The 22,710-nt window shown below is 35.4% G+C and overlaps 1 protein-coding gene across 6 annotated transcripts in view; it reads right to left on the bottom strand.

Annotated features, from left to right (window-relative positions):
- The window catches only part of GABRG2 (gamma-aminobutyric acid type A receptor subunit gamma2), a 116,953-nt gene extending 109,025 nt beyond the window's left edge, over nt 1-7,928 (bottom strand). For all 6 annotated transcript variants that reach the window (XM_065936491.1, XM_065936497.1, XM_065936504.1 and 3 more), the window contains exon 1: nt 7,822-7,928. In XM_065936491.1, coding sequence (XP_065792563.1) covers nt 7,822-7,928 — 107 coding nt within the window. The remainder of the gene's footprint in view (nt 1-7,821) is intronic.
- Between the last annotated feature and the right edge of the window lie 14,782 nt (nt 7,929-22,710).

Below are 22,710 nucleotides of genomic sequence, written 5' to 3'. Positions count from 1 at the left end.
TAAAACAGGTAAAATAGATTTTAAAAACTGATAATTTATTAACATAATTCCTAGCATCTATTCTTTTGCTGAAAGATTATAGTTAATTATTATTAAAAAGTAACTGAGGGAGTTCCCCAGTAGCCAAGTATTTAGGATTCTGGGCTTTCACTGCCATGGCCCAAATTTAATTCCTGGTTTGAGAACTGAAATACTACATGCCCCACAGTCTCCTTCTGTACATATTTTTAAAGGTCATACACAGTACATTTTGCACATAACTTTAAAATCTTCAAAACTCCCACTATATTTTTATCATATTGTATCCAACTCTGAAATTAATTGATGCTCAACAGGTATTTATATTTAAGATGGTTATGTGTGTGTGTCTGTTTTTCCCCATTTGACGTAGTTGACTATATTGGATTGACAAAGAATCAGGGAAGATGCCTCAGCTGGAGGCAGTGGTAGGAGAATAAATCTACTTTTTCGCATCTGTAACTTGAAGACCTACTTACTGGATGGGGGTGAGTAGAGCATAAATCCTTCAATTGGCCATTGACTGGTAAATTTAGTTTGTGTTAAAATAATGTCGCAAATGATGTGTTACATTATTTAATTATCCTTAATATAGTTCTAGTCTACTACATAACTTTTAAATAGCAAAAAAGAAATTGTTTTTACAACATTAAAAAATTTTCACCATTTTTCTTCCAAAAAATACTACTCATTTTCAAGTGAAAAAAACTTCAACTGAGGTAAAAAAAAAAAAAAACAGCAATAACTATTATAACAAAGAAAAGGATGTTACCAACAAATCAGATTAGTTTTAGCTGTTTGTGGATCTAACTTAATTTCTCTGTCCTATGCTTTCACCAGTTAGAAAACTGTCATAGTGTCTCATAGCACCATGTGACTTTGCTATGTAGTATTTATCTAAGTTAAAGCTTAGTAAAACTTTGATCATTGCCTGCCACCCCATGAGACTGCAAACTCCATGAGGACAGAATTATGACTTTTGCTACCCCATAGTTGTATACCCAGTTACTAGCATAGAACTAGCTGAAATACTAGTTACTTCTATAGCTTATATCTAGAGTTTTTCCCTTACTTATTGTATTTCAAATGTGTTTTCAAAAGCAATTTATAAAAAGGGACTGTTAACCTGCACAAAAGAACACAAATAAGTCATTTATTTCTTTCTACCAAGGTTATATTGACAAGTTATATTCAGTTTGTTTGGGCCATTTAATTTAAATGTACCTAAATAAATTACAGTACTTGTTATTTATCTGTCTCACTACATAGACTTTGGTGCTACTACAATACTTGTGTTCATGGCAGGCTTTCAGTTATTACAAAGGACCTTGGCTTAAAAAGCATCTTTTGTTTTCTCCACTATTATGCTATTTGGTATTCATAAGGTTTTCTTTATAAATGAGTAGAGAATGTAATATCAGGACTACTTATTTACATATTTATGTATTATATTATTATAGTACTTTATCTTGAGTTACATAACAATTTCATCATAATATAGAATTATTACCATATTTGCCCTTTATTTTATACTGTAGGGATTAATGTGATTTGAAGTTAAATTTTATTTTGACCCTAAATCACTAATGTGTAACTTAAAAGTAGTTTTTTTTTAATTTCCTTTTAAAAGATACATATTCTCTAGAATACAGAAGAAATGAATAGCAAATAACCTTCCCAGTAAAGCAAACTGGAGAAGTCTTTTACATCTCAAAACAATCCAAGTATTTTTCTTATTTTTACAGAGAAAAAGGAAGACAGGTGAATGGTGAATGGTGTGGTGTATTACACTAGAAATATATGACTGGGGAAATCTTAACCCCTACTCCATCACCAAAATTCAGAAGAGTTGGGCCATTTTCAGAACTGCTCTATATCTTGTTTTTAAGGGTCAGAAAAGTAAAATATTATTTTCCTCATCTAACTTACAAAGCTATAAAAGGAGAAAAAGTGTGCACGCCAACATTCTCAGGAAATAAAAGCCCCAATATCTAGAAAGTGTAAATTGTTTTCCTCCAGAAATGAAAAAAGCACTTTAAGTTTTCACATAACAAAGAAGTTAATCAAGCTGTTGCTTGTATGATTGAGGATTAAAACTGTTAACTTTAAATATCTATACACTGAAGATAAAGATATCCAGATATTGAAGCAGCAATATTTTTTTCTACTTTCATATTCAGTATGGTTGCCTCAATATGGAATTTTGTAGGAAAACTATGTGACAACAATCAACAAGTCATCCTATAAATTTTCTCAATAGAAGACAAAGTTTTTTGAAAATGGGATGACAAGGAGTGGTTAACTTTCTGGGTAATGACTGAATTGCAGATTAAACTACTCTCTAGTTACACATAGCCATTAAGAAAATACACTTTCTAAGCATTTTTCCCAGGTATTAATATCATTTGTTATTAAACTAATAAAATAACTGAATACTGGATTATTTCTAAGCATATCTTTTAGAGCTTTCAATCAAAAGTGCAAGATAAATTTTAAAATGGAGTGACTAATGCAGACTGAGGACCTCAAGCCACACTACTAGGTAAATTCAATCTTTAAAGTTATTTAGTGGGCTAATAGAATGTATATCCATACTAGCTTCTATTGTATGATGGTAGAATCAGATAATTATAGAAATTAAAATTGATCAGTTAACTACACTTATAAGCAAGCAGTACTGAGCAAATTAACCTGATGAAAAAAATCAGAATAAAAAAAATAGAAAACAATATTTGGAAAATAGTGACAGATATAAAATGTAGCCAGTTATCATTATCATGTATGAACATATAATTCTAAAATATTTTTTGAGAGAACATGCCGAGTCACCTTTTATTTATACAGAAAAGTTGCATTTAGCAAAGGACACATCAAGGTCAGAGTGGCTATGACCCAAGAAACAAGGCAGGGAGGTGACAGGCCTTCTGAGAACCTGCTTCAGGAGAAGGGGTCTGGGGCAAAGTGATGAGATGATAAGTGGTGAGTGCTGGCAGCCACAGGAAGGAGAACGCTCCAGTTGCATCAACGAGGTTGGCAGGTCATGCGTGGAACTCACATCCACTCACTGCTACTAGCAGGGCTGGGGCGGCAAGGAGGGTGGGGGAAATTAGTGCTATTAACTGGAGTGAGAGCCGCACCCTGGTTCCTGGAAAACACCCACCAAGAGACACAGGAACGAACCCCAGGATGGTGTGAAGTGTATGTAAGGGTACACATTTATCGTTATACATCTCTATTTCTGTCCACATACATACCTAATCATTATTTTGTTACTTCTAATTATCTGTTGCTTTTAAGCAAGTCTACTGTCTCTATAATCTTGGTTTCCAAGTCAAATGTGGTTGACAAAAACTACTTAACAAATGTTAGTAAAATTTTTTTTGTGTGTGTGTGTATATACACATGTTATAAAATAAATATATCTTATACACTGAAATAGATTGCATAATGTGGCATATGTTCATTAAAATCTATATTATACATTAATATTTATATGTAAAATCTGGTTCCGTGTATGTGTACACATGACACAAGTGGATTGGAAAATCTGAAATTGATGTTACACTGTAACTATTTCTGACTTTGAAGAAGTCACATAAGTCTTTTGTAACTCACATGGGTTTCTTATAACCAGTAGCAGGAGAATGAATTCTTTCTTCCATAATTGCCTGAATAAGAAATGTGCCCATCACCAATGAAATCCTGTATCTGTAAGCACTTAAATTGTTTGGATCTGTGATGGTCAAACAGTTCCTGAAATGCACTAACCATAAAGTTTTTCCCAGTCTTCCAAGGTCTGTGATTTTAGCAGAAGTACTTTGGACAGTCATGTAGGGGAGGAAAATAACTTCCCTTCTACACTTGTAGATTCTTGGTTGAGACATCATTGCATTAATAAGATTCACAAGAGAGAGAAGAGGAAAAAAAAAAAAAAAAAGCGAACAGAAATGTAACAACATGTATACTTTCTGTATACACAGGAGATACCCAGGAAAGCTAAATCCTTCAAATGGCCCAAGCCACCTCCTTATATAAGTGTCTGGTTAAAGACAAAAGATGTGAGCAGGGGGAGTCAGTTAAGGGCAGTTATTGAGTAAAGCGCTGTCAACAAGGGGATGGTTGTTAGGCAGATTCAAGTCTCTGCCTTCAACATTGGTAAGTTTCTAGATATTTACCCAAACTCTTCTTTCTGGTACAGGGATGGAGATACTCATAAAAATGGAGATTTCTGGTATTTGAATGACTCTTACAAAAGCTAACTTCCACTCAGTTTTAAGCTTCATACCTGTATCTGCTGCTTGTTAAAAATAATAAGCCTAAAATAATCCTTATGCCGAAGAGGCATATTTTGGGTTGGCAAATTCTGCTTCTTTTCAACAAATATATGGCATTTCAGTAAAGCCCGTGAAAGTAGTGTTTCACTCAGTAGTGTTCTCCAGGCCAGAATACTGGAATGGGTAGCCTTTCTCCTCTCCAGGGGATCTTCCCAACCCAGGGATCGAACTGGGGTCTTCTGCATTGCAGGCGGATTCTTCACCAACTGAACTATCAGGGAAGCCCTGGTAAAGCCTATTGGTACTTAGATTGTGGAAAGTCTGTCTTGGAATTACCAGGAATTTATTCTAGTCACGGTCCTAGCAAAATAATATTTACAACAAAGATAAAATCTCTAAACTCAGTCTTACATTCTTCCACTTTGAGGAGAAATCCTTGTTGATATGATGCAAATTTTAAAATGTGTAGAACAGAGGCCTCTTTTGCTAAATAGTTTGTAATTAAATTACCTTGAGGAGATTATTCTAAACTGAGCCTAAGATATCAGATGCATTTATGTAACTAAATTAAAAGCTGATTTTTAAATTTCTGCCTACCATCCAGATGTTTTATCTAGAAGGTAGTAGGCAGCTGGATCCTGGGAAATACTGAGTGATAAATATTTCTCTCTCTCTCTCTTTTTTTAACAGATAGATGTTTGTCTCAGGGTAGACACTACTTGAAATGTTATATCTATAACTAAGCAAGTAAATATACTGAGGAAGTGATTTTGATTTTTCTTTTCTAATAAGGCCAAGTAGAAAATCTGGAAAGATAGGAAACAACAAGCTTGTTTGGTTCAAGAATCATACAAGTTTATAAAGTTTCCCAGATTATTCATATGATAGCATTGTATAAAAATATGTGACAGTTTAGATAGTTTTGGGTTTCAGAAATTAACTATCCCCCACATAAGAGATATTAGCTATAAAAATCATCATACCAATGATTCATATTCCCCCTTCTTTTACTGTTGTAGAGACACAATCTAATTAGTCATTTTTTTATTATTATTATTTTTTTATTTTTCAGTGGGTTTTGTCATACATTGATATGAATCAGCCATAGAGTTACACGTATATTAGTCATTTTTAATTAGGGAAATTTATTCTTTGAAGTTATGTAAATAAAAAGTCATTAATCTTTTTTGAATATTCCTTCAACTTTCTGATTCTACTACCACTGTTTACCCAAAAAGCCTTTTTTTAATTTCTCCTAGAAACTCACATTTTTCTAGTCACTTGCTGTCCTTCTTCAGGATTAGCTTCAGAGATCAAAGCTACTATTTTCATCCAGTTCTATTCAGCCATTCAAGTGGCTTTTTTTAAATCTTTTTATGGAATTGCAACAAACTAAAACTCTGATCACATTCTCTGCACCAAACTACAATGACTCCATTCTCTGTCATTACTGAGAAAACGTGAAAATCCTCCTATTAAAGAGTTTTCATGACACATAACTCCCATTATTTAGAGCTCATCTAATTACTATGCTAAGAATTGAAAATTAAAATGTATCCCTAAGTATTAGTTTTTATATAATATTTAGAAAAGAAAGGTAGGACTGTTGCTGTAAGAAGACATCTTAAATTTGATACTCTTACAAATAATAAAATTGCATGTTTTTGGTTAAAATAAGTCCCTTGGAGATAAAATACATAAAAATGTACTCATCTATTTAATTATAAAGTTGCTTACTAAAATGAATATAAGTGTGTGGGAAGGAAAGTATATTTTAATCCACAGGTTTCATAAATGGGAGGAACATGAGAATGATGTTTTTCTATCAACAAGTAACTATAAATTCCCCAATATTTGAAGCAAATTAAAGGTTACATACTACATGAAATAGTAAAATATGTGTAATTTTTAATTAAAAATATTGTTTTTCCAGTATGCCACTAAAATGCATAACACATAAACTATTTTCAGTAAAAGGCCCTCTTCTGAGAAAGCTTCTTAATCTTACACTCTTAAAGAAAATGCATTCAATTTTTATAGTAATGGAGGAAGGTATGAAAAGTATTGGTAGATTAAGCAGGCCCCTCTGTCTACTTAGAAACTCCAAAGAGAGACTTTCACTCCTTGTTTTGCTTGGGTCTCCTTTTTATGGAAATCTTTTCCTCTCATTATCTACTCTAGAGAATGGAGGACCAGCAAAGTTAGCTTTTCAATACAATAAGAAATTATTTTAATCTTCATTTCGTTTATCTTCCTTTATTACAACTACTACATAATAGTATCAACTCCCAGGAAAATCCTAGGCAATGGCTTGGTTTCTTCTATAGCTAGTTTTTCTTCTTTTCTTTTTTTGAGTAAGGGCTAGGGGTGGTATTTTTAGAGTTTTGTCTCAAAGTGACAGTAAAGAAGAGTGCAACTAATATAAGTACAACAGACCTCTAACCTGCCTTTGGATCTGGCTGGAAATCCTGATGGTGTGTGTTGGGGCAAGGGGGTTGTATTTGTGGGTAGATAAATGATGAACTATATGTGAAGGGATATTTCCTTGATATCTTCGGTGCAATGAAGTTTAAAAAAAAAAATAGGTGCAAAACACTTCACAACACAATCCTTTCTCATCTTTTCCATTCAGTGCAATAAGGCTCTAAGACATTAATGCCTAACTTCCCAATTTGGCATCACATTTACCTGGCTCAGCATATTTTTCAACACTGCAGCAAAGCCAACTCTTTCCCAGACCTATATCCCTACATGCATTAACTACATTCTCCACCCCATGCCCAACAGTGCTCCTCCTATCTCAAGGAGGGGGGAACGGATAATCAAAACAGGGTCCCCAGACATCATCAGTGCCCCTGTGCTCCATCGGCATTCTGTCTTCACTATGACAATGCCCTGTGTAAATACAAAGTTGTCTTATGGGATCAGACAAGCTTCTTTTCCTTTGGCCCCGACAGGACTGCTGTCCCCGGTGCTGAACTATGTTACCCCACCAGGGAGTCTGCTGCCAGGTCAGTGGGGCTGGATGGAAAACCTGGCTCACCGACCTCAAGGATGCTCAGGTGCAGAAACAAGAGATACTTTGGTCACAGGAGCAGAGCCCATCCCCCAACACACACACAGACACACAAACACATCTGCCGGTGTATGCCAGGACCCCATCTGTAGTGTTCTCTCCCAGACCCCCACCCAAACGCCTCCAACATGGCCTCAAATGGCAGCACAGCCCACCTAGCCAGCAGACTGCAGTACTATCAAAATGCTACTCCCCAAACGCAAAGTCTTAGAACGTTAGCTTTTCCATTCTAAAATAAATAAATAAAACCCATTAAATAAATAAATAAAAACGAAAGTGACCTTCCTTTTTTCTCCCTCCTTTCCTTGCCCCACATATTCACATTCTCCTAAATAACAAAGCCCCAAACCCCAGAAGAGTCTTTTAAATCCGGGTGGTCTCCCTAGTTCCTTGGTCCCCACCCCTTCCCCCACCTCTCTGAAACAAAACGACGCCGAAAAGGGCATCTCTTACCCCGGGTAGAGCGATAGCAGGAGCAGAATCCACACCGTCATTTTCTGTGAAAATACAGGAGTCGAGTAGACTGAGCTTCCTGTGCTCCATATATTTGTCAAACTCATCGTTTTTTTTTTTTTTTTTCCTCCCCTGCCTCTAGCCTCTAGGTTGCAGAAGAATCCCTCCCCTTTGTATTATTATTATGCTTATGATCTGATGGTGGCTCCCCCCACCTGTCTCTAGTAGGTCCGTCACTGGGGAGCTGTATTGCTACCAGCTTCGGGAATTAATATTCAGAGGGCAGAAATAACAGCAGCACAAACGCTTGCAGATACCATCAAAGCATCAGCTCAGGGAGCAGCTTTCAAGTCTAGGGGAATAATATAATTGAGGCAGGGGGAGGGTACAGGGGGAGACGCATAGGAGACAAATAAGAGAATGAGAAACGCGGGCACACTCTTACACATATTCCCCCCCACCCCCCGCACCACCACCACTCACACAGACTCTCCCAGGTCCATCGTTTTAGGTTTGTTTATTTGTTTGCTTTGTTTTGATTTTTCTTTTAGAGGGCAGCAAGTATGTATGGGTGTTGGGAGTGTGTGTATATGTTTAAAAGAAATACTCGAGTCTCTGCGTGATTAACTATCACGCAGATTAACTATGAGGTCAAAGTGGAAGCGATGCGTGCTGCTGCAGAAGGAATTAACACATGCGTGGTATCTTTCCAGCGCTTTTTAACTCTTTGGTGCACACACACGCATGCAACGAGAGGCTTTCCTGGGGACAAGAGATGCTTTAGTAATTTATATACTATATCACCAGTGACAGAAGGTGTCTCTTACAGATCTGCCAAGAATTCTTATTTAAAATCATGCAATATTAGAAATCATGGTTACATCCTAGGGGAAGGGAGAGCAGGGGGTGGGGGAGGAGTGGTTGTTTCTCTGTAAACCACCCATTAAGAAAACAGATTTGGTGAATTTTTAATTTGAATGAAGGGAGAAAACATTGATAGAATTACAAAACAAGAAGAATCTATGCTCCTCAGTATTCACTCCTCCTCTTTCTGCTCTCCATCCCTAGTGAAAGTGTAAAGATACAAACTACTTGGATATTAAATAATATAAATATAAATACATGAAAATAGCTGCCTAAAGCCTATAGGGGCCTGCTTCTTGAAAGGATGGTGGATAAAGGAGAAGGTCAAGATGACATTAACAATGTAAAGGGAATTCTATTTGCTCTATGGGATTTGACTTTTGTTGTTGTTCGACTTGGTGATAATTCTGAAAATTTCTGGAGTGGAAGAGTGGTGTTAGCATGCTGCTTTCTTGTCTAGAATGTTACCATGGATACCGATACATAGGAGATATCCTTTTATGTCAACTTGGTTCATCCACTGCAGAGGAAACCCCATTCACTCATCATGGAGAAGCAAGTGGAGGAGTGTTTCAAGATTCCTGCAAAACTGAGACCATAGCAAAGATGTTCATGTAAAATTCCAAGTGAAGAGGACCAATCAGACCCCTTCCTGGAACACAGCAGGGAGTCAGTCCAAAACCAGTACCTTTTTCACAATAAAGTCTTCCTGGTAGGGAACTTGAGTAAACAGTCCAGGATGCATAGGGATAGAACATGGGATGAGTAGATGCACACTTCATCTGCAAACATAAAATATACTTAACGACAAGAGAGAGAACTGTTGGCTTCCTTTAGACTGAGGAAACATATTCTGACACTAAAGCAAAAAACACCTAACAGACATGCCTGGAAACCTGCATGCCTTCAGAACTTAGACAGTTATTTATGGCATTTGAACAAAAGCCAATTAAAACAACAACAGCATTCACATGTAGTAGTCAACTTTTTTTTTTTTTTTTTTTTTTTTTTTGGTGGTGATTAAATTAGAGACAGAAAAAAAGATGAAAGTCTCTTCCTTTGCAATTTTCTTATTCCTTACTGCACTGTGAGGAATTTTGGCCCTCCTTATATTTATCATTTTTTTTTTTTTTTTTTTTTTTTTTTTAGAAAACAAGTCTATGTTGTTAATAGCTGTGCATTTATTTTCAGTTAAGACATTCTATCATATTTTTGTAGGCCAAAGCTTACATGTTCACATGCCTACAAAAACCAAGCAAGTGAGATGAGTGAGAAAAAAAAGAAAAAAGAGCTAGTTCTGAATCAGTATAGTAGTGGAAACCATGCATACTGGACTGGTTGTACCCCATCTGAATGGAGTTGCCACTGTTCTGTTCCAGTCAGTTGCCAGAGAAAATAGGAATACAATTATGAGAAATATCCTAATTTTTCAAATACAAAGGAGGCCAAACTGAACAGATATACAGACCATTAAGTTGCAAATAAAAACTGATGTGACAATCCTGTCTTCTACTAAATAGAACACTTCCAATTTTCCAATGTAAGTTATTTTTTTCCTTTGAATTTAGTGACAAGCATAGTGAAGCAGTGAGAATGAATGCTATCACATTCACACAGTAGTAATTCAAATTTGATTCCTTACTGGTATCATAATGATCCCTGTAATTTATAAGTTATTTCAATAATGGAATACATGCCAGAATATTAAGAGAAATCTATAGAGAAAATTTTACTATTTATAATATCTGGGTACAATTTTAACTGTGCTATTCCTGGCTTGCAAGTTGCAATTTGCCTTGGTGGATCTTTCCTATCTGGTGGCTGCTATTTGAAAAAAAAAATAGTATCTTAATATATTTTCTAAGATTTAACCACATACATATTCACTGGTATTTGTAAGAGACTTTGTCTAATAATTTTTTGTAATCACTTTCTAGTTATGAGTATAATCGCCTTTTATTTTTGCCCATTTTTAAGTTTATGTTTGATGCATATTTAAACAACCATTATTTGATAAATATTATGTTCATATTTTCACTGCAAACAATATATATATTGCTGTATGAAAAGTGAAAGTGAAGTCACTCAGCCATGTCTGACTCTCTGCAACCCCATGGACTGTAGCCCACCAGGCTCCTCCATCCCTGGGATTTTCCAAGCAAGCATACTGGAGTGGGTTGCCATTTCCTTCTCCAGGGGAATCTTTCTGACCCAGGGATCAAACCCAGGTTTCCCGCATTGCAGGCAAACTCCTTTCCATCTGAACCACAACTTACACTAAAATTTTAAAATTATTAAAAAGTAGAAAGAAAAAACTACCACCTGCATCTTCTTATTTAAACAAGCCATTGTTAATATATTGGAGAATTGTTTGGTGGACTAACTTTATCTGAATGATTATTTTAATTTTATATTGTGTTATTATTACTGTTACTATTATAATTACTATACCCAGAAGTGAATTATGAAGTCTAGGGTTGGATCAATTTGGTTGTCAACATCAAATCTCTTATCACTTGTAGAATTAAGATAAAGTACTTAGGTTCTAGTTCTGCTAATGATGAAGTAGGCCAACCATTATGCAGATAACATTTATAACTTGTGGACAAATTATTAAATAAAAACTATGTAAAGTCCTAGAGAGTTACCAAAAATGGGCAGAAAGTGATGAAGATTTGACCATAAAAAGAGGAAACTGGATTGGACGAGGTCTAGGGTTTCCCTGAGGGCACTTAAAAGATGATGAAATTTTCCTCATTTGCTGGAGACTTCTCTGGTTTTAGCATGGAAAGTTTCATTCTAGGAAATGGTTGCAGAGGTATAGGATGATTAACATCAGCAGAAGGCAACAACCATAATTAACTCTTAGAGCAGCTCAAATTAAGGGAGAAATCAGAGAAACAAAGTAACAACAGAAAGGTTAGACTTCAGGTCTACACACAAACTTTTGTTTAGATACCTGTTTTTGAAGGGAAAGAGTAACAAGGCAAAAAACCTAAAATAAAGCAAAAACGGATCAACACAATTGAGGTCAGGAAATAGTGGATGATCCATTTAATGTGCTGAAAATAAACTACACATAGAATCAAATGTCCAATAGATAGATGGGTCAGAAAAGTAAGGGGGGAAAAAAGACCTTTTGATATAAATGAAGGCTGAGAGAATTTGTCACCAGCAAAGATGAGATAAAAATAATGCTAAGGTAAATTCTTCAGGCTGAGCAAAGTGATACCAGATGGGAACCCAGACCTGTGACAAATGAAGAACCCTGAAAATGGTCAACATATGAGGAAACTATATATACATTATGTAGTATCATATACATTATATATATATACATATATATAATGTATTTATTTGTTCTTTTAACAAGCACTGACTTTTTAATCCAAAAATTTTAACAGTGCATTTTGAAATTTATAACACACATATATATGTATAAAATACATGTCAACAATTGCACAAAATATCCCAGAGTTGGGGGTAAATAAAATTATGCTTTTATAATTGCTTGATTATTTCAAGAAATAATATGGCAAATATACACAGAGTTTGATAAGACAGAGGTGAATATGGTAATCTTTAAAGCACCATTAAAAGTAATATCAAAAGCTATAGCTAAAAATCATTTGCAAAATACTAAAAAAAAAAAATTCATAAATATAAAAGAAGGTAGAAGATACCAAACAGGGGGAAAAGACAAACAGAATGCAAATAGCAAAATTGTGGCAGAATACCAACATAAGTACAAGGAGAATTACAAGAGATAAAGAGGTGTTCTTCATCATCACAAAAAGATCTACGCATCAAGATGACATAAGAAGTATAAAATTTTCCACACCCAATAAAAGAACTTCAGAATAAATAGAAGCAAAAACTGATAGAACAGGAGAAATAGATAAATCTCACAATCATAGTTGGAGATATTAAAAGTCCTCTGACTTAACATTTATAAAATACTATACCCAACAATTGAAGAGTGAAGTAAAAAAGGTACATCATTTTCAACTGTTCATAAAATATGCCTCAATAAGTATTAAATTTTTGGAAGCTTACATAGTCTCTAATTACAATAGAATTCACTAGAAATCAATACTGTATGTAGAAACATTTCAAAAACTCTTTGAGAGTTAAGTAATACTTCTAAATGATACATAGATCAAAAAAGAAACCACAAGAAAAGTTGTAAATGCTTCAAAACAAATGAAAATGAAAATACAACATATCAAAATTTGTTTTGTGGAATTAAAGCAAGCCTTAGAGGAAAGCTTATAACTATAAAATGCAAAGAAAAAGGAAAGGTTGGAAACAATAATGTGAGCTTCTGACTTTAAAAGCTAGTAAAAAGAATAAAGAGTTCTATGTATATTCATTTGATTTTCAGTAAAGGTGAGGCTTTTCAAAGGAGGAAGATTAATGATTTAAAATAATGATGCTGAAACAAATGATTAGATTATTTTTAAAGAGCATAATGTTGAAAATAACATTTGCCCTTCATTTCATCTCATGCAAAGCTAAAATTAATAATTTTAAGAAGAAAAGAGAATATGTTTATAACTTTGGGATAGACAAAAATTTCTTAGAGCCAGCATAAAGTAGAAAACATAAAATATGACTAATAAATTGGTCTTAATAAAAATAAAAAATAACTGTTCATCAAAAGACCATTAAAAAATGAAAAGGCAAGTCACATACAGGCAGAAAATGTTTGCATTATAAATAATAAAGGATTTGTATCCAGAATACATGAAGAAATTCTTCATTTTAATAATGAAAATTCAAGCAAACCCAATAAAAAAGGTCAAAGTCCTCGAACAGACCGAAAAAAGTTGTATGTATCTAATAAGAACATGAAAAAGCTCTGATCAACAGCATTCATTAAGAAAATTCAAAATGAAACCCCAGTGATATCTTTTCTTATGGACTGTAATGGCTAAAATTAGGAGAAGTGACAATATTAAATTTTTGAGGGCATAGAACAACCAAAATTCATATTTCCTAGTAAGAGTGTAAAATAGTAATTGTATTTGCAAAGGATTATGACATTTTCTTTCAATGTTAGACAGTCACATACCACATGACCAAGTCATTTTACTTCAAGATAACTATCAAAGAAAAATAAAAGTATGCATACTCCAAAAATCTTTGTATAAGAATTGTGTAGATTTATTCAGATTTTTTGAAGTAATCTGAATATCATTAATAGAAACATGGATAATCATATTTAAGGGTATATATTAAAAGATGAAAAAAAACATGATTCAGGAGTAATCTTATGAATAATTTTCATAAACATATACACATATAAATATATGATATACATATATATACACACACACATACATATGACAACATGCTTGAATCTCAAAGCTATTATGTTAAATGAAGCTAGACAAACCACAGTACATACTGTATGCTGCCATTTATGTGACCTTCCGGGGAAGTTAAAGAAAACCATGTGATTAAAACCAGAATAGAGATTGCTTATAATGGCTGAATCACAAGAGAAATTTCTGGGTTAAAGGAAATATTCTTGATTAGGAATGTTGTTACCCAGGCTCATATGCTAGTAAAAATCATAAAAGCATACTCAAGATCTGACCATTTCACTGTGTATTAATTTCACATTAGTAAAGTTATTGATAAAATAAATACTCCCCTTATCAATAAGCATGATCTGTGACAGCCAAAGCACTGTATATGACAGGCTTTATTTGATCATCATAAAAAAAGAAAAAAACAGAAGGCAAGCCATATTATTTTCAAATTTTTGCACATGGGAAGTTTAAAGTTTAGAGAGACTAAACGACTTGTCCAAGATCACCCATAGTGCCCACTATAGTCTATAGCAGAGCAGATTTTAAACCCAGACAGTCTGTGATTTAAACAACGGAACTCTTAAGCATGGTTGCATATAGTTTCCCAAAAAAGTATGACTGTGGTAATAAATAACATAGTTATTAATTCATTTCCTTAATCATGAGCTACAATAACATTTTAGAGGAAACATGATGTAATACAAAGATCATAGAGTCTGGAGCCAAAAACTTTAGTTCTGTCATGACCTTTGTGGCTTTAGGGAAATTACTTCATTTCCCCAGATCTTATTGTCTATCAATATAGTGACTGGTGATACAGGTGATATATAAGGATCTTTTCAGTTCTAAGTATTCAATGACCTATAATTTGAATAAGATCTCCTTGGGAGTGAGGTGGGAAGAGATATTTACAACTTCTTCAAATAAGTTAGCTTCTTTAGTTATAGCATGACATAATAGGGTCAATGTCCATGTTATTGCACATTAAAATAAACTGAAAAAATAAGTTTCACTCAGTCATCTAGACCTTAGTCTCATTAAATCATATGGGAGAGTTACAGTACTTCACTGTTGATGATATTAGATGACTCTGTCAGAGTCTATTTTTCCTGCTTTGAATTTGTGCTGACTTTAGGATTTGCTTTGTCCATTGGAATGCACAAAATGTGTCAATTCTGATGTCTGGGCCTCAAAGAGGCTCTTCACTTCCATCTTCATCTTCTTATAATGCCCCTGCCATCATGTAAGTACATCAGTTCTTCACAACAGTATATTTGTTGTGAAGATCCAGTGCTTTTCCCCAGCATCTAGAAGAGGGGAGGGCCTCAGTTCAGATTGGTCGCCCAGTCATGTCCAACTCTTTGTGACCCCATGGACTATAGCACGCCAGGCCTCCCTGTCCATTACCAACTCCCAGGGCTTATTCAAACTCATGTCTGTTGAGTTGGTGATGCCATCCAACCATCTCATCCTCAGTTGTCCCCTTCTCCTCCCACCTTCAATCTTTCCCAGCATCAGGGTCTTTTCCAATGAGTTAGTTCTTCACATTAGGTGGCCAAAGTATTGGAATTTCAACTTCAGCACCAGTCCTTCCAATGAATATTCAGGACTGATTTCACTCAGGATGGACTGGTTGGATCTGCTGGCCAAGCAAGGGACTCTCAAGAGTCTTCTCCAACACCACAGTTCAAAAGCATCAATTCTTCGACACTCAGCTTTCTTTATAGCCCAAATCTCACATCCATACATGACTATGGAAAAACCATAGCTTTGACTAGAGGGACTTTGTTGGCAAAGTAATGTCTCTGCTTTTTAATACACTCTCTAGGTTGATCACAGCTTTTCTTCCAAGGAGCAAGCATCTTTTTATTTCATGGCTGCAGTCACCATCTGCAGTGATTTTGGAGCCCAGGAAAATAAAGTCTATCCCTGTTTCCATTGTTTCCCCATCTATTTGCCATGAAGTGATGGGTCTGGATGCCATGATCTTGGTTTTCTGAATGTTGAGTTTTAAGCCAACTTTTTCACTCTGCTCTTTCACTTCCATCAAGAGGCTCTTTAGTTCTTCTTTGCTTTCTGCCATAAGGGTGGTATCATCTGCACATCTGAGGTTATTGATAACCCAGCAATCTTGATTCCAGCTTGTGCTTCATCCAGCCCAGCATTTCTAATGATTTACTCTGCATATAAGTTAAATAAACAGGGTGACAATATAATATAGACTCTTTGACTATTTGTTCAAATCTAAAAGTTGAGTCTTAGAGTGTATCCTCTGGAAACATTGTGTCAGTTTACATTGGCAACAAAAATGTATGAATGTCAGTTTGGCCATCCTTTAGAAGCCACAAGAGATTTATATATATACACACACACACAGAACACACACACTCACACATTTGTGTGCGTGTTTCTCTGTGTGTGTCGAAGCTAAGGCCTGTAAAACAAAGGCATTCTCAATATTGACTCAGTACACAGTAAAAGCCTTTTCCCAGGCTAATGTCTCTCAGTGCTAATGAGATGCTTCCAGGGACTTTGTTTCAGACTTTGAGTCACAAGGGTGTCATTTATTGTGACTATTACTGAATGGGACTGGTAGGAAGATAGGCCTGGAACCATAGTATCAATTTCCCCCTGTTGGCTTCAGTATCCCTTCAAGTACCCAATAAAAGAGGATTTTAAACTGTAGAGAAGGTTGGATGCATGAGACAAGTGCTCGGGCCTGGTGCACTGGGAAGACCCAGAGGAATCGGGTAAAGAGGGAGGTGGGAGGGGGGATCGGGATGGGGAATACATGTAAATCCATGACTGAGTCATGTCAATGTATGGCAAAAACCACTACAATACTGTAAAGTAATTAGCCTCCAACTAATAAAAATAAATGTTAAAAAAAAAAAAACTGTAGGAGAAAATAAAGGACAAATGAAAATGACAGCAAATGATAATTTATGGCATTCTTAGAAAAATTAATTTCTTTTTGGGGGGATTCAGTTAAAAGGTGAATCAGTTCTTAAATGATTGATTTCCTTTACTAAAACATTTAATTATAAAACATAAATATAAATAAAATCATTATTGTAGCCATTACAGTTTATTTGGCACAGTTTACATCAGAAGAAAAAAATGTAAAAAATTAAAAATTTCAGCACCTCAAGTTAATACTTAAAATAAAACATGGCTTCTTTCAACTTATAGAAAGTATGTAAAAATTTCTATTGCCTTTGTCAAAAAACAAGAGGTTTCAGCAAGAAAAATTAATCCATTGTAATTTTTAAGTTTTATCAGAAATTTTAAGTTTTACATTTTATCAGATATTTTATGTTCATGCCTATGTCACAACTGATATAGATTTTTTACATTTTACAATTGTCTCATTTTCATATGAGCAAACAATACTAAACTCATAGAGCTGTGTGTATTAAATAAATTAATATATATATATAAATAATGTATATAATTTCTGATCCATATTGAATATTCATTATAATTATTATGTGTTTCTCTATTATTCAACAACACTCACCAAAATTTATTAGCATTTAATAGCTACAAGTCTCAATCTAGGCATCATTTAAACAAAGCTGCATTAAACACATTTCCTGTCTTTGAGGAGATTATAGTTCAGTGACTTAACTTTCTACCATTCTCACTAGAACACAATGTAATAAACCCTTTACCAGTGCTCATCGATTTTTCATAAATATATATCTGACTGCCTTGTAGACCCCTTCAGAGTCTCCCAGAACAACAAACTCTGTCTATCTGAGACATAAGTTCATAAAAGGGCTTTCTCATAAAAACTCATTTCAGATCTCTATAGACTCCTCCTTTCTTCCACATGAAATCCCAGGCATAGTTCACTGTTTTCCCTGTCACTGTAGCTAACAGATGAAGAAGGATTTATCAGTTCTTACAGGTAAAGTTCAACTTAACTTAAAACTCTAAACACTGCAATTTAAAATATTTCTGCTATACCAAAAAGATTTACTTCAGGATAAGAAATCTGAAAAGGGAAGGGAAAGACTAAATGACATGTCTGAGTTTTCTTGGTATACCTTTCCCCTCACTTTTCCCCTAACACAGAAACAATCCCACACACTCACACACACATGTGCAAACACATAAATAAGTATGCACCCTATAGCTGCTTTTTAACAAGGGGAGGAGGTGTAGTGGAGATACCACTTGACTGGTACATTAAAATCTGATGTCAGAACTTTAGATACACAGTTACACTCTTTTATGAGGCATTTTTGAGATTTCTCAAGAGATACCCGCTAAGGGCTACCAAGAAGTTTCTTGGTATAGAAAATGTCTGAGTGAAGGTGATGATCTCAGTTGCTGCATCTCTGGGAGATGCCAGTCTTTTTGAAATGAACAGAAGTTCTTTATGTGAAATCTTTCAAGATGGTATACAGCCAACCCTCTTTCCTGGGAGTCACATATGACTCATGGAAAACACACAATTTTTCTGCCAAGCTCTGAAAGTACAGAATGTTTCCAGTGTACCCAGTCTTTTCCTCTATTACCAGAAAGCTCTAGTCATAGCCTCTTGCCTTTATGTTGTTATAATTCTGAATTATCTATAGTCACTATGTCCTCCAAATTCTTTAAGGAATGTCTGTCATTCTCTTTAAGTAGTTCTCTGTAACTCCAAACCTGTGGCTCAAAGTGAAGGGTCAATTCACAGTATCTAAAAAGTGGAAGCAAGCCAAGTGTGCATCAAGAGATAAATGGATAAGCAAAGTGTTGTGCATATATATGCTCAATATAATATTATTCAGCCTTAAAAAGAAAAGATAGAAAAGAAGGTGAAGTTGCTCTGTGATTCCATGGACTGCAGTCTCCCAGGCTACTCTGTCCATGGGGTTTTCCAGGCAAGAGTGGGTTGCCATTTCCTTCTCCAGTGGATCTTCCTGACCCAGGGATCGAACCCAGGTGTCCCACATTGCAGGCAGATGCTTTACTCTCTGAGACACAAGAAGATTCTTAAATATGAATAGAACAAATGAACTTTGAGGACATTATGTTAAATGAAATAAGCCAGTCACAAAAAGAGAAACATTGCATGATTCCACTTATATGAGATACTTATTGTTGTTGTTCAGTCACCCAGTTATGTCCAACTCTTTGCAACCCCATGGACTGGAGCATGCCAGGCCTCCCTGTCCCTCACCACCTCCGGGAGTTTGCCCAAGTTCATTGCATTGGTGATGCCGTCCAGCCATCTCATCCTCTGATGCCCTCTTCTTCTGCCCTCAATCTTTCCCAGCATCAGGAACTTTTCCAATGAGTTGTCTGTTCACATCAGATGACCAAAATACTGGAGCTTCAGCTACAGCATCAATCCTTCCAGTGAATATTCAGGTTTGATCTCCCTTAAGATTTACTGGTTTGATCTCCTTATTCTCCAAGGCATCTTATCCAGCACCACAGCTTGAAGGCATCAATGCTTTGGCATCCTGCCTTCTTTATGCTCTAGGTCTCAGAATAGTACAAGACCCCTGGGAAGACCATAGCCTTGACTATATGGATCTTTGTTAGCAGAGTAATGTCTCTGCTCTTTAGCACCCTAAGTTTGTCACTGAGATACTTAAAAGTATTCAAAATCCTAGAGACAGGAAATACAATGGTTGCCACCATCAGCAGTGACATGGGAATGGGATCTTACTGTGAAAGAGGTATAGAGTTTCAGTTTTTACAAGATGAAATGACTTCTGGAGATAGATGGTAGTCATGGTTATACAATATTATGATAATAATCAGGAGAGAAAATTCCTTTGATATTATCTTCTCAACTCACATCAGTAAAGCAGCTATTTACTTATAATTTATTCCTATTGTTTGAATCCTATTTCTAATAAAAATTTTGAACTGAATTATCCATAAACCTAGGCAAACAAGCATGCTTTTAAGTTGGTTTATCAACTCAAGCATTTAACAAATATTGTTAATTGTCAACGAAAGAATTAGACACTGTGCCAGATGCTAGAGCTCTACAGGTGATTAGGCCGTGATCTTTGTCCTGAAGCTCCTCACAGATTCACGAGGAAGGCACTATGTGTACATCTTGGAAAAATGATTCAAGATGGTGAGACTAAAGGTGACCATCTGAGAACTTAAACATGGCTGGCTGTGAGTGCTTGATATTGAATGGAGTATTAACTAAATCTTTGTGAATTATTGTAGCTCATTGACATTATGCTTGTGAAATTAGATAGTATTAACACTTTTATTGGGTTTTCCTAGTAGCTCATCTGGTAAAGAATCCACCTGCAATACAGGAGACAGGTTCAGTCCCTGGGTTGGGATGACCCCCTGGAGAAGGGAACAGCTACCCACAACAGTATTTCAGCCTGGAGAATTGCATGGACAGAGGAACCGGGCAAGCTACAGTCCATGGGGTCACAAAGAGATAGCTTTAATACCTTTATTACTTCAGACGTTTTCATTAATCAGTACTAAATTAATTACTCAGTGAAATACTATTCAATGTAACAGTTAAAAATGACTTTATCCAACCAGACCTTGTCTTTGTACTAAAAAGGCAAATCAGGTCCAGAGGGGTTTGATGACTGATCTGAAGTTACCCAGCTGAATAGCAACAGAGCCAAGATGGGCAATGCAGATTTGCTAAATTGGCTTCCCAGGTGGCACAGTGGTAAAGAATCTACCTGCTGACTCCAGAGATGCGGGCTTGATCCCTGGGTCAGGAAGATCCCCTAGTGGAGGAAATGACAACCCACTATAGTATTCTTGCCTGGAATTGCCATGGAGAGAGAAACCTTTCAGGCTATAGTCCATGGGGTCACAAAAAGTTAGACATGACTGAGCTACACATACAGATCTCACCTCTATCTCTGATCCTCTCCTCTAAGGGAAAAAGCAAACCACCAGACAAACTCCAGTTTGCAGGTTAAGACAAAGATGAAGATTATCACTACAAGTAGTTTTCTGTTCAGTTCTTTTATTGAATAATCTGCACTTTATGAGATAATTTCCTGTTTATTTAATCCAGTCACCAAAAGAGCATTTACTTTTTGAGTGCTGATATGTGACTCAATATATTATAGCAGAGCACGACTTATCATTTATAACGCTGGAGACACAGAACAAAAGAGTGCTGGGGTTGGAGGGCATCCAGTGAGGTAGTTTTGGTCGCCTAAGAGTTTATTTTAATGATAGAACTTGGCTTGAACCATTGAGTTGGTGACAGTCTCAACCTCCTACTCTTCCCTTCAGATTGTTTTCCTTTATTTCTTCCTTGAAATCTCAATTCTACCCAGGTAATTACCCAACTGACAGCCAACTATTTTATTTTGGTTACTTTGTAAAAAGTACTTTGTATACAGGAGGTCTACAGCAATATAAGTAGTGATTATAAGTTTTATTTCTATTTGAGAAAAATTTGTTCATTTCAGCTAGGTTACCATAAGGCTTTTGGTATGAGCAAAGAAAAAGGAAAAACAAAATGTTCCCTTCTAACATAAAAACTCATACTTTTCATTTTTCATTTTCCTTTAGACCATATTAACCTTGTCATCTCCAGCTGCCTGGGGAGAACATGTTTAGTCATTTATCATTTTGCTTCAGACTTTGGGCTTCTGTCTTCAAATGGATGGAAAATTCTTAGAAAATTCAAACTCCAATGTGACATATAGCTACCTAAAGGGACTATTCTTTATTAAAAAGCATAGTTAATTATAATAATAAATGCATGATTTAGTGACTGGTTTGTGCCTTACAAAATCTTGACTATGCCAACATTATTTCTGAGAAATATGTCTTTATATTTTTATAATATTCATTTTTTGCTAATTGTAGAAGGAACCCAAATTCTAGGTAAAATGTTTGGAAAAGAAATTGAATATAAATCTTTGCATTTCCCTTTTAGTGCTGGCTATTTCATTGGTCATCACATATTTTTTGAAATCCTTGTGATGACTAGATAATATTTCATCACTTTTATATTCCAGTTTTAACAATCCTTTTGTTGTCATCTATGCTATTTCCAAATATTTTTTTGTTGTTATTCAGTCTCCACCATTATAAATAACATAGTAAGAACATTTTTGTAGGTAAAGCTTTGATTGCCTCTCTACTTAATTTCCTGTGATCATTTCTAGACATCAAGTTGTTGAGCCAAAGGACACCAGTGTTTTTATAATTCTCGGTTTTTTGATCAACATTGCCAAATCATTGGAACAGGGCAGCAGCCAAACCTTAGGAATGGTCTCTCCAAGGTAACAGCTCCTTTCTTCCACTTGCTCAACTGCTTACGTCTCTATATTCTCATGTTCTTTTCCTCATGCGATACCTCCTGACTTCACCTTGTGTTAATTACTGCATTTAATACACACTTTGGAAAACCTATCATGTGCCAAACAATGTGCTCTTGATGTCTGGAGGGTACACCAGTGAATAAAACAAGAGGGGTTCATTCCTTCTCTGAGTTGGTTTTCTAGTTTGGGAAATAGATATTAAAGAGAAAAACACACTAATAAATATGAACTAACAAGTTGTAATAAGAACCATTGAGAAACTAAAGAAGGTGCACAGAGACTTAGTAAGAGGGTGGAGGATGCATTTATATTGACATGGGGCTCAAGGACGGCTGCATTGAGTCCTTAACGAGTCCTGCTTTCTGATGCATCATTTATTCTAATTAAGAAGTGCCTAGTGGCAACGCTCCCCCACTTTATCATAATAT

This window comes from Muntiacus reevesi, chromosome 1 (genome assembly GCF_963930625.1).
Source record: "Muntiacus reevesi chromosome 1, mMunRee1.1, whole genome shotgun sequence".
In the NCBI taxonomy this organism is placed as follows: domain Eukaryota; kingdom Metazoa; phylum Chordata; class Mammalia; order Artiodactyla; family Cervidae; genus Muntiacus; species Muntiacus reevesi.
Note: the sequence above shows the minus strand (reverse complement) of the source record. Positions and strands in the feature narration are given on the sequence as shown.